The 12,425-nt window shown below is 38.8% G+C and overlaps 1 protein-coding gene across 1 annotated transcript in view; it reads left to right on the plus strand.

Moving 5' to 3' along the window:
* Positions 1-12,425, plus strand: part of LOC108386358 (glioma pathogenesis-related protein 1) — a 31,375-nt gene that overhangs the window by 17,206 nt on the left and 1,744 nt on the right. Inside the window, 2 exon segments of the mRNA XM_037009052.2 lie at positions 1,837-1,949; positions 11,056-11,141. Of these exon segments, the coding sequence (XP_036864947.1) occupies positions 1,837-1,949; positions 11,056-11,141 (199 nt within the window).

The following is a 12,425-nucleotide window of genomic DNA, read 5'->3' on the forward strand; positions in this document are numbered from 1 at the left end:
CACCTGGAAGCCTTGGAGAAGCTGGCTCCATCCTTATCTCCCCTCTCTCCTCACTCAGGGGGCAGTTTTCACTGATTTCTAAAAAGTAAACTTCATCTTTTTCTGCCGCCACACTGACCTTTTCTCAGTTGAGTCTCTTTCCCACGGGGGCTCGCATAGATGGTGCCCTCTGCTGGGAGACTGGCTCCCAGAGCAGCTCACTAACTTACAGCAGGCTCCGGTGCCAGGCTCCCTCAGCACCCTCTATGCCCTCCACAGTGGGCAAGACCCTTGGGTTCTGGTTTCACGACGGCTTAGTTCTCAGCACTTTGTGGAGGCGCAAAGTGCCTTCTGCCAGCTCATCCACTTTTGCAGTCCCCGTATTTGGCACAGTTCTTTTCACAAAACTGCTAAAATAAATTCATGAGTAAAACTAACTTAAAATTCAATTTGGCAGCACTGTAAAAAGGAGTGCATTTAATTGCTTGCTTATCTTCAGATACCAGCTAAGTACTCCTTTCTTTAGGCTTCTATGACATCAAACACTCTTAGTTAAGATGAGCTATATGATTTGTGGGGACTAGTGCAAAATGAAAATGTGGAGTCCCTTGTTCAAAAATAAGGGGGAAAGTCCCACTAGAGGTGTTAAAATATTTGCCCACATTGAGTCTGACCAAGCCTGGTGTCCCCCTGGTCACGAGCCCGTGCGACAGCCCAGGCCCTGTCCTGGGAGCCGGCTTCACTCTTGGCTTCCCTCCTGGGACCCTGACCACTGCTTTTCAGTCTGCAATGTTGGCTTTTTTCTTTTTTTCTTTATCCCATGATCTCATTTACTTGTTTATTATCTTTGCCTGTGTGACCTAATCCAGTCCCATGTCTTCCAGATTTCTATCTCTAGCCTTGCACTGACCTCTGAACTCTAGGTGGTTCTGTGTGGTGGCCACGTCAGTCTGCACTTGGGCATCCAACAGGCATCTCAGAAGTCACAGGACCAGGACAGACCCCTTGTCCACGCTCCCAATCTCCGCCTCCTTCCCTAGTTTCCCCATCTCAGTAATTGTTCTCAGGCCCAAAACATTCACTTGATTTTTCTTTCTTCCCCTTGCCCCCCAAACAAAAGCAGATTCTGTCAGATTTGCCTGTAAGCTGAACCAGGAACCTGCTCAGTGCTCAGGGACTCCTAGCCATCATCCAATGTGAGCCACCATCTTCTCTTCTGGTGCCATGAAACTGCCTCCCGGATTCCCTCCTGTCTTTCCTTGCTTTTCTCAGTCCACTTACTTCCAAACAACCAGAAAAATCTTTCTAAGATGTGAAAGAGCCTATCACGTACTCACAAGATTCCCGTGATGCGCTCCTCTGCCTCTGACCTCAGTGCTTGACTGTCCCCCACTCACTGGATCCCAGCTCTACCTTCCTTCTGCTGTTCTAAGCTGCCAAGCAGATGCCCTCTCCAGGCTTTGCACCTTGCACTCCCCCTGCACGGAGCGCTCTTCCTCATCCTGAGGTCTCCTGCATACGCATCCGGAGAGCTCCAAAGCCTCCTCTGTAGGGACATCTTCCCCAACACCAAGTTAAAGCAGCCCCTCCTCCCCAACACTCTACTGTGTTCCCCTATTTTATTTCTCATGGTACTGTCAAAAATTGTCTTATTATCTGTTTATTTCACACATGCACACACCACTAATAATAACGACAAGTCTTGTTTCCAACTGAGTTCTGAGCCCCTGAGACTTCCCTGGTGGTAAGTCCCTACCTAAGTAGCCTGAACCTGCCTGGCCTGCTCCCGGAGGCCAGTCATACTTGGGCGCTCATTCTGTGGCCTACCTCTTGTTAACAGTGCTTGTTTTCTTTCAGGTTGTTTGGGCAAATAGTTACAAAATTGGCTGTGCTGTACAATTTTGTCCTAAAGTTTCTGGTGTAGCAAGTCTTTCCAATGGAGCACATTTCATATGCAACTACGGACCAGCGTAAGTGCCCAAATCAACCTCTTTATGAAAAAAGTCTATTTTAGAATTATTTATCTTCATTGTAGAAAATCTGGATAATAAAGTAATTGTAAAAAAGAAAGTTAACATTACCCTTAATTCCTCTACCCAGAGATCTACTCTACTAACATTCCGATACTTTTCTTTTGAGGGGGGGCTGTCCTTGTGTGTGTGTGTGTGCACACCCTTTATAAACATTACATAAATAAACACACATTTTTTAAAAAGTAGCAAGATTGAAATGTTTTCAAGGACATAGATTGATTTTATATGGTAAAACCACAAGATAGAAACATCAATCTATTGGTTTATTAAAAACTTGGCAATTTGTCCATAATTTTTGAAACCAAAATAACTTATCAATTTATATAACTTATTTCATTTACTTTTGACAGTTTTGTTTTTGAATATGTTTTTTTCCTCCCCCTGGAAAACAAGGTAGACACATGACATCCCCCCCCAACTTCCTTTAAACTAATATATGTGTGCACATATATCATATACATTTTTAGAAAGCTGAGATCATACTGGAAATACACATTTTCTGTTTTTTATTTAAGATTATACATGAGCATTTTCCATGTCATTAAAATTTTAAACATGGTTTCAATAATTATAAAAATGAGATCATGCCTGTGAAATGCTTACCATGTGCTAAGCACTGTTCTAACTGCTTTACAAATGTTAACTTATTCGGTCTTCTTAAAAACTAAGATAGGTCCTGTTATTACTCATTTTGTAGTTAGTAGAAGAAAACAGAGATATTGACAGAGTGAGCAGCTTGCCCACAAATGTTGTCTGCAAATGTCACAGCTGAACTGAGGACCCCAAGTCTGGGCTCTTACTGGTCACACAACAGCTCATCCTATTGAAGAAATCAATTGTTCCTTTAGAGGAACAACCATATAAATGTCTTTGGTCACATCTGTTTTCCTACAATGATTAGAAATGGTGTAACCAGGAAAAAGATGTGATCATTTTGCTTTTTATGTCATATAGCCAAATTACCCTCCATTATTTTTTTCTTTCTTATTAAAGTATCATTGATATACAATCTTATGTTGGTTTCAAATATACAACACAGTGGTTCAACAGCTACCCATATTATTAAATCCTCACCCCTCTAGTGCAGTTACTAACAATGTAGTAATATGTTACAGAATCATTGACAATATTCTCCATGCTGTACTACCATCCCCATAACCAGCTTATATTGTGATTGTGAATTACTGTGTCCCTTTACCCCCTTTACCCCCCCCCTCATCCACACCAACCCCTCCCCCTTGGAACTACTAGTCCCTTCTCAGTGTGTATGAGTCTGCTGCTGTTTTGTTCCTTCTCTTTGTTTTTATACTCAACAAATAAGTGAAATCATATGGCATTTGTCTTTCTCCACCTGGTTTATTTCACTGAGCATAATACTCTCTGGATCTATCCATGTTGTTGCAAATGACAGGATTTCTTTTCTTCTTATGGCTGAATAATATTCCACTGTGTATATGTACCACCTCTTCTTTATCCATTCATCTATTGATGGACACTTAAGTGGCTTCCATATCTTGGCTATTGTAAAAAGTGCTGTAATAAACATAGGGGTGCATATGTCTTTTCCAGTCAGGGATTTTATTTTCTTCAGGTAAATTCCTAGGAGTGAAATTACTGGGTCAAATGGTATTTCTATTTTTAGTTTTTTGAGTAACCTCCATATTGCTTTCTGCAGTGGTTGCACCAATTTACATTCCCACCAGCAATGTAGGAGGGTTCCCCTTTCTATGCAGTCTCACCAGCATTTGTTGTTCTTGTCTTTTGGATGCTGGCCATCCTTACTGGTGTGAGGTGATATCTCATTGTGGTTTTAATTTGCATTTCTCTGATGATTAGTGATGTGGAGCATCTTTTCATGGGCCTGTTGGCCATTTGTATTTCTTCTTTGGAGAACTGTCTCTTCAGATGCTCCACCCATTTCTTAATCTGGTTATTAGTTTTTTGGGTGTTGAGGCATGTGAGTTCTTTATATATTTAGGATGTTAAACCTTTATAGATGAGTTGTTTATGAATATATTCTCTCATACTGTAGGATGCCTTTTTGTCTGTTGATGTTGTCCTTTGCTGTACAGAAGCTTTTTAGTTTGATGCAGTCCCATGTGTTCATTTTTTGTTTTGTTTCCCTTACCTGAGGAGATGTGTCCAGGAAAACATTGCTTATACTTATATTCAAGAGACTTTTGCCTATGTTTCCTTCTAAGAGTCTACTGCTATTTTGACTTATACTCAGGTCTTTGATCCATTACAAGTTCACTTTTGTGTATGGGCTTAAACAATAATCCAGTTTCATTCTCTTGCATGCAGCTGTCCAGTTTTGCCAACACCAGTTGTTGAAGTGGCTGTCATTTCCCCATTGGATGTCCATGGCTCCTTTATCATATATTAATTGACCATATATGGTTGGGTTTATATCAGGGCTCTCTAGTCTGTTCCATTGATCTATGGGTCTGTTCTTGTGCTGGTACCAAATTATCTTGATTACTGTGGCTTTGTAGTAGAGCTTGAAGTTGGGGAACATAATACCACCAGCTTTATTCTTCCTTCTCAGGTTTGCTTTGAGTATTCGGGGTCTTTTGTGGTTCCATATGAATTTTAGAATGATTTTCTCTAGTTTATTGAAGAATGCTGTTGGTATTTGGATAGGAATTGCATTGAATCTGTAGATTGCTTTAGGCAGGATGGCCATTTTGACAATATTAATTCTTCCTATCCATGAGCATGGGATGTGTTTCCATTTATTGGTGTCTTTGATTTCTTTCAAGAGTGTCTTATAGTTTACAGGCTATAGGTCTTTCACCTCCTTGGTTAGGTTTATTCCTAGGTATTTTTTTTTTGATGCAGTTGTAAATGGAGTTGTTTTCCTGATTTCTCTTTTTGCTAGTTTTTTGTTAGTATATAGGAATGTGGCAGATTTCTGTGTATTAATTTTGTTTCCTGCAACTTTGCTGAATTCACTGAATTCAGTTATTCTAATAGTTTTTTGGTGGAGTCTTTAGGGTTCTCTATGTATAATATGTCATCTGCAAATAGTGACAGTTTAACTTCTTCCTTACCAATCTGGATGCCTTTGATTTCTTTTGTGTTGTCTGATTGCCATGGCTAGGACCTCCAAAACTATGTTGAATAAAAGTGGTGAGAGTGGGCATCCTTGTCTTGTTCCAGATCTTAGAGGAAGAGCTTTCAGCATTATACTATTAAGTATGGTGTTGGCTGTCATAGATGGTTTGTCATATGTGGCCTTTATTATGTTGAGGTACTTACCCTCTATACCCATTTTTTGTTAAAGAGTTTTTGTCATGAATGGATGTTTAATTTTGTCGAATGTTACTTCAGCATCTATTGAGATGATTTTGTGGTTTTTATCCTTTTGTTAATGTTGTGTATGATATTCATTGATTTACGAATATTGTACCATCCTTGCATCCCTGGAATAAATCCCACTTGGTCATGATGGATGATATTTTTGATGTACTTTTTATTTCGGTTTGCTAATATTTTGTCGAGTATTTTTGCAACTATGTTCATCAGGGATATTGGTCTATAATTTTCCTTTTTTTTGGTGTCTGTCTGGTTTTGGTATTAGAGTGATGTTTAGAATCTCATAGAATGAGTTTAGAAGTATTCCCTCTTGTACTTTTTGGAAAACTTTAAGAAGAATGGGTATTAGCTGTTCTTTAAATGTTTGATAAAAGTCATCCATCTGGATCTAGGATTTTGATTTTAGATAGTTTTTTGATAACCAATTCTGTTTCATTGCTGGTAATCTGTCTCTTCAGTTTTTCTGTTTCTTCCTAGGTCAGTTTTAGAAGGTTGTATTTTTCTAGAAAGTTGTCCATTTCTTCTAGGTTGTCCAATTTATTGGTATATAATTTTCATAGAATTTGTATAATAATTCTTTGTATTTCTGCGGTGTCTGTAGTAATTTTTCCTTTCTCATTTCTGATTCTGTTTATGTGTGTAGACTCTCTTTTTTTCTTGATAAGTTTGGCTAGGGGTTTATCTATTTTGTTTATCTTTTCAAAGAACCAGCTTCTGGTTTCATTGATTATTTTTTATTGTTTTATTCTTCTCTATTTTACTTATTTCTGCTTTGATCTTTATTATGTCCCTCTTTCTACCAACCTTAGGCATCATTTGTTCTTCTTTTTCTAGTTTCTTTAATTGTGAATTTAGACTGTTTATTTGGGATTGTTCTTGATTCTTGAGGTAGGCCTGTATTGCTATGTACTTCCCTCTTAGAACTGCCCCTGCTGCATCCGCAGGTTTTGGGTTGTTGAGTTTTTTGTTTTCACTTATCTCTGATTTCTGTTTTAATTTGTTCAATTAATCTATTGGTTATTTAGAAGCATGTTGTTCAGCCTCCATGTGTTTCTGGGCTTTTTTGTTTTCTTCATGTAATTTATTTCTAGTTTCATATCATTGTGATCTGAGAAGCTGCTTCATACAATTTCAATCTTTATGAATTTATTGAGGCTCTTTTTTGTGGCCTAGTATGTGATATATTCTGGAAACATTCCATGTGCACTTGAGAAGAATTTGTATCCTGCTGTTTTAGGGTTGAGTGTTATGTAGATGTCTGTTAGGTCCGTCTGCTCTAATGTATTGTTCAGTACTTATTTTCTGTCTGGTTGATCCATCTACTCATGTGAGTGGTGTGTTAAAGTCTCCTAAAGGGAATGTGTTGCAGTCTATTTCACCCTTTATTTCTGTTAATATTTGTTTTACATATTTTGGTACTCCTAAATTGTGTGCATAGATATTTCTAATGGTTATAGCCTCTTTTTGCACTGACCCCTTTATCATTATGTAAGGTCCTTGTCTCTTGTTACTTTCTTTGTTTTAAAGTCTATTTTGTCTGATATAATTATGGCTGCTACAGCTTTTTTCTGTTATTTGCATGAAATATCTCTCCATTCCTTCACTTATAGTCTGTGTATGTCTTTGGGTCTGAAATGAGTCTCTTGTGGGAAGCATACAGATGGGTCTTGTTTTTTTTTATCTATTCTGCCATCTTTGTCTTTTGATTGGTTCATTCAGTCCATTTACATATAAGATGATCATTGCTAGATTTGTACTTATTGCCATTTTATGAGTTGTTTTCTGGTTGTCTTTATTGCTCCTCTCTGTTCCATTTTTCCTCTCTTATACTCTTGCTATTGATGGATTTCTTTAATGTTGTGATTCAGTTTCTCTTTATTTATTTATTTTTGTGTATGTCTATTGTTGGCTTTAGTTTTGTGGTTACCAAAGGTTCAAGGATAGCTGATCACTCTATTTCCAGCACCATCTAAAGATACTCTTCTCCTTCTCCTTCTCTTTCTCCTTCTCCTCCTTCTTCTCCTTCTTCCTCCACAGTTTCTGTATTAGATGTCATAATCTGCACTTTCTGTGTATCCCTTGACTGGTTTTGTGAGTAGTTGATTTAATTTTGTACTTGCTTGGTAATTAATTTACTGTGGGTTTATTTTCACTGGTGAAATCTATTTAGCCTTAGGAACATTTCCATCTACAGCATTCCCTTTAACATATCCTGTAGGGCTGCCTTAGTGGTAGTGAATTCATTCAACTTTTGTTTATTTGAAAATGGTTTAATCCCTGCTTCAAGTGTAAATGATAATCTCTCTGGGTAGAGGGTTCTTGGTTGGAGGCCCTTCTGTTTCATTACATGAAATACATCATGTCACTCCCTGCTGTCCTGTAAGGTCTCTACTGAGAAGCCTGCTGGTAGCCTGATGGGCTTTCCTTTATAATCTTTTTTCTCTCTCTGGTCACTTGCAATACTTTCTCCTTGTCCCTGATCTTTGCCATTTTAATCATTATTTTTCCTGGAGTTGTCTTCCTGGGGTTCCTTTTGTTGGGAGCTCTCTACCTCCATGACCTGAGTGTCTATTTCCTTCTCCAGATTGGGGAGTTTTCAACAATTACTTCCTTAAAGAGACTTTCTATCCCTTTGTCTCCCTCTTCTCCTTCTGGTAAACTATTATGCAAATACTGTTCCGTTCAGGTTGGTCACACAGCTTTCTTATGATTCTTTCATTCCTAGAGACCCTTTTTTCTCTGTTCTTCAGCTTCATTCTTTTCCTGTTCTCTCATTGCCATTTTACTCACAGCTTCTTCAATCTGCAATGATCTACTCTTAAATCCCTCTGTTGTATGTTTCATCTCAGGTACTGCACTCTTCTGCTCTTAGTGGCTCTTTTCCAGGTCTTCTCTTTGTTGAAGTCCTCCCTGGGATCTTGAATATTTTCTGTAGATCTGTGAGCATGTTTATGACTTTTCCTTTGAAGTCTTTATCAAAAAGATTGGTGATCCCTGTCTCATTAAACCCCCTTTCTGGTGTCTGGTCTTGTAGTTTTGTTTGGAACATATTCCTTTGCCTCCTCATTTTTGTCAGGGTTCTTGTGTTTCTTCCTTTGTATTAGGTGGCTCTGCTGCCTCCTGGCCTACGGAGTAATAGCTTTGTGAAGGAGGCATCCGCTGGTGCCCAGAAGCTCAAGACTCTTTACTTTCCAGTGTGGGGAACCCCAGCTGTTGGCATGTAGTGGGCAGGGCCACCTTTCTGTCTGGTTTGGGGTGGTATGATTCTAGGTAGGCAGTTTGCTTTGGCTATGCCTTTGTGATCAGCGCAGATGCCTCTGCTGGAATTGCTGTGGGTGGGCTGCCCTCTGCCTGACCTGCAGCAATGGGGGGGCTGCAGGTTTAATGGGGTGGGCAGGCAGATGTGCAGCTCAGCCCAAGCCTGATGTGCAGCACCCGGCTTGGACACCCATGGGGAGGAAGGAGCTCTTGGGACTGGCGCTGGGGGCCAGCTGCCCTGTCGGGCTGAAGTGGAGTTGAGAAATCTGGGAAAGTCTCCCTCTGCTTTGCAGGCAGCAAAGTCTGACACTACTGCTAGGTCAAGTCAGTTGTCTGTCAGCCGTGTGCTCAGGGAGGAGCCGGGGGCTGTGTTGTCAGCAAGCAGGATGGAGTGTCTGGGGCTCCTGAGAGTTCCCTAACTGTTGGGCTGAGGGTGGGCTCGGGAGGTATTGTCCACCTGTCCTTTCTCCTGAGAAGAAAGCTCCTTCCAAAACTCACCCCTCTGGCATCCGTCCTGCTACTGGGAAATCCTTCAAACTGCCGACTTTGCTTTTCACGCAGGGGGATTGGTTGGGCATGTCTGTTCTCCACAGGAGGCTGGGGTCTCAGCCTCCCCAGGTGTTCCACCTGTCCTTGTTGTCCAGCCCCACTAATCATCAGAATCCTGTGTAATGTGGGCTCGTGCTCCCAGAGCAGATCTCCAGGACCAGGTGTTCAGCAATCCTGGACTCCTACCCTCTCCCAGCTGTTCCTCTTTCTCCTGCCTATGGGCTGGGGTCAGGGGAGGGCTTGGGTCCCATTGGTTGGCAGCTTTGCCACTTTACCCTTTTTTGTGAGGTCGTCTCTTCTGCAGATGTAGGCAGTCTGTTCTGCAGACTTCAGGTCATTTTCAGGTTTAGTTGTATTTGCTGTATTTTCATGTTTTATGAGTTTTTGGGAAGTTTCCACCTTGTCTTCCTACTCTGCCATCTGTTTCTTCCAGAAATCTACCCTCCACTATATTACATCCATTTATACTTGCTCATCAGTACTGAATTTTATAATTTTTCAATATTTTCTAATATAAAATGGCATTTCCTGGGGTTTTTTTTTGCATCTTTTTGATTCCTAGTAATTTTAAATTTTACTTAATTGACATATACATTCCTTCTTTTGTGAATTATATGTTCTGCTTATTTTTCTACTAAAGTGATTTTCCTAATGACTTATTATAATAGTTTATATTTGAAAGCTTTTAATTCTTTGTGATATAATTTTTCTTGTCCTTGAATTTTGTTTGAATTTTACCCATCTTTGTGATTCTTGAAGAGATATGTTAGAAGAAATCTCTTTTTCCCTAATGTTCAGAAGAGATATTTTATAGTCTGACTGAGTCTGGCTGGGAGTGAGGGGACTAAGATCAGTTATCACAGAAAGCCCTTACCTGATCATTGTATCTCAAATAAGGGCCCTGTCTATTCATAGTGTCTATGACCTTATTTTATAGTTCATTTACTCCTACCACAGTGCAGTTATTTTATTTGTATTTTTGTTGTCTATCTGCCTCATAAATAAAAATTCCACAAGGAAAAGGACTGTGTCTAGCTCATTCTCCTTTGAAGCTCAGTAAAAAAAATTTTTGGTGAATAATGAAAAACATGAATTTGTATGAATATTGTATATAAAATTTGTATGGATAAACGTTAATCTTTGTTAGAAGCATTATAACTCATTATGTTTTACAATTCCATATTATTCACAGCTCTGAAGATGAACTGGGTCTAAACCAGGATTTTGTACCATTAGAACAATAGTTACAGATACTTCTCAAACCATCCGCAGTGCCAAGCATTGCATATCCTTTGTGTTTTACATAGTTTTCTCATATAATTTTCTGTAATAAAAAAAAAAGGAAAACAGCTTCGATTTAAGATCCAAGAATGAGAAAATAAGGGAAACCAGCCCCCAAAAAAAGCCAAAATCAATCTGTGGTAACTTCTCATGACATTTATAGCCTAATGGTTAAAATACAGGCTCTGGACACCTACTATACCTTAGTTTGTTTATTCTGTGACCTTGGACAACTTACTTAATGTCTCTGAATCTGTTTCCTCTCTAAAAGATCAGGATAGTAATAGCACCTACTGCTTTTACATAGTTATGAAAATTACATTGTGATTTTTGGCAAATTGCTACATTTCTTTGAGTTTTTAAGTTTTCTTATATGTAAAAAAGAAGTTATTCTTCCAGGTTGTTTTAGAATTAAGTAAGATTATATAGATTAAGACATAGGTTTACAGATATATGCACACAGAACTCTGTAAATATTAACAGGCTTCCATTTCTGCTTCCCTCTCTGCACTTCCCTTATGAACCCTCTGAATCTGTGGACTTCCAGTTTATAGATTTAGTCAAGGATTCATAGTAAATTTCAATTGCAAAAAAAAAAAAAGTCCCTCTTAATGGACAGCTTTATTCTACCTTATAGAGGAAATTACCCAACTTGGCCATATAAAAAAGGATCCACTTGCAGTGCTTGCCCCAGTAGTGACAAATGTTTGGACAATCTCTGCGGTGAGTAAAAGGAACAATCTGCTTATAATACAATGTGTTCTAAACTATTGTAACTTTCTGTAGAGTTAAGAATGCACATTTTTATCCTAATAGTATTTTCTGGGAAGCTGGCATCAGGTAGCAAACCAATGGTTTTCTGTCCTAGAATGAATATGTATGCTTACAATTAGGAAAGCAAATACCCCTTTTATTTAGTTCTCATCAGTACAACAAAAAATGACTATGGGGTTGGAAATGACTATGGGGTTGGAAAACTATAGACCCAAGATTTGCTAATTTCAGCAAGATCAAAATTTGTATAATGTGTATGTCTGAAAGATCAGAATTCTGAATTTTGTGCTACCACCTGTCCAAGGCACCCAAGTCTTGCATTTTCATGTGTGGAACTACACAAATGGAATAAAGCTTCAATGTGGCACTTTTTATTAGCAAAATAGCATTTAATGAGGAAAAGTCTAAAGGCTGTTTCCAAGGATATTTTAGTAAACTTCTTAGCAAAACTGTTTTGTTCTGGGGAGGGATGCTTCGAATAGAGGGACAGAATGGACTGCGTTTAACTGCACAGATTTTGTTTGGCAAGTGTACCAATGCTTGCACGTTTTTGGAGGTCCCTTCCAGGATGCAAACTACACATTTCCTTTAAACTGCTTGCTCCCTTCTGATTTGCATATGTGGCATTCTCATCTTTATTCCACGTACAGCAACACTACTGTGACCAGCTTTCTAAGTGGTCATGTCTCCCAGTTTATTGTTTATTTCACTCACGTCAGTCGTCTTAGTTGAACTTGATAATGATAATATGTAGCCACAATGCAAGGGAATTTCTTCTCAGAGTGTCAATGTATTAACTGAATTTTGCCTCTCATATTGCTGCAACACTAAAAAGCATGCTATTTATTTATTTTCCAAGTTAGGCAGTATAACATGAATTAAAACATTTCATAAACAGTATGCCTGAGTTCAATTTCCAGTTTCACTGCTGTGTTCTTGGGCAAGTGTTGGGACTTAATTCCTAAACAATAAAATATAGATGACTACCTCTTCACAGATTTGGTAAAAAAAATAGGGAAAAAATTTGTACTTAGAACAAGGGTCTGTCATATAACAGCACTCAAATACTGTAACCCCCAAATTCATCCTCCCTGTAATGCCAAATCTTGAGTTTACTCTTAAGTGTTTTATGTCCAAACTTTTAGGTGATAAGGTTTTATGACCATGAACAAGAATGATGCTGCTTTAAAATCAGTGATGAAAACTGAGATAATTATTTAAAATTATTTAAAG

The sequence above is a fragment of the Manis javanica genome, chromosome 10, assembly GCF_040802235.1.
Source record: "Manis javanica isolate MJ-LG chromosome 10, MJ_LKY, whole genome shotgun sequence".
NCBI classification, from domain to species: Eukaryota; Metazoa; Chordata; class Mammalia; order Pholidota; family Manidae; genus Manis; species Manis javanica.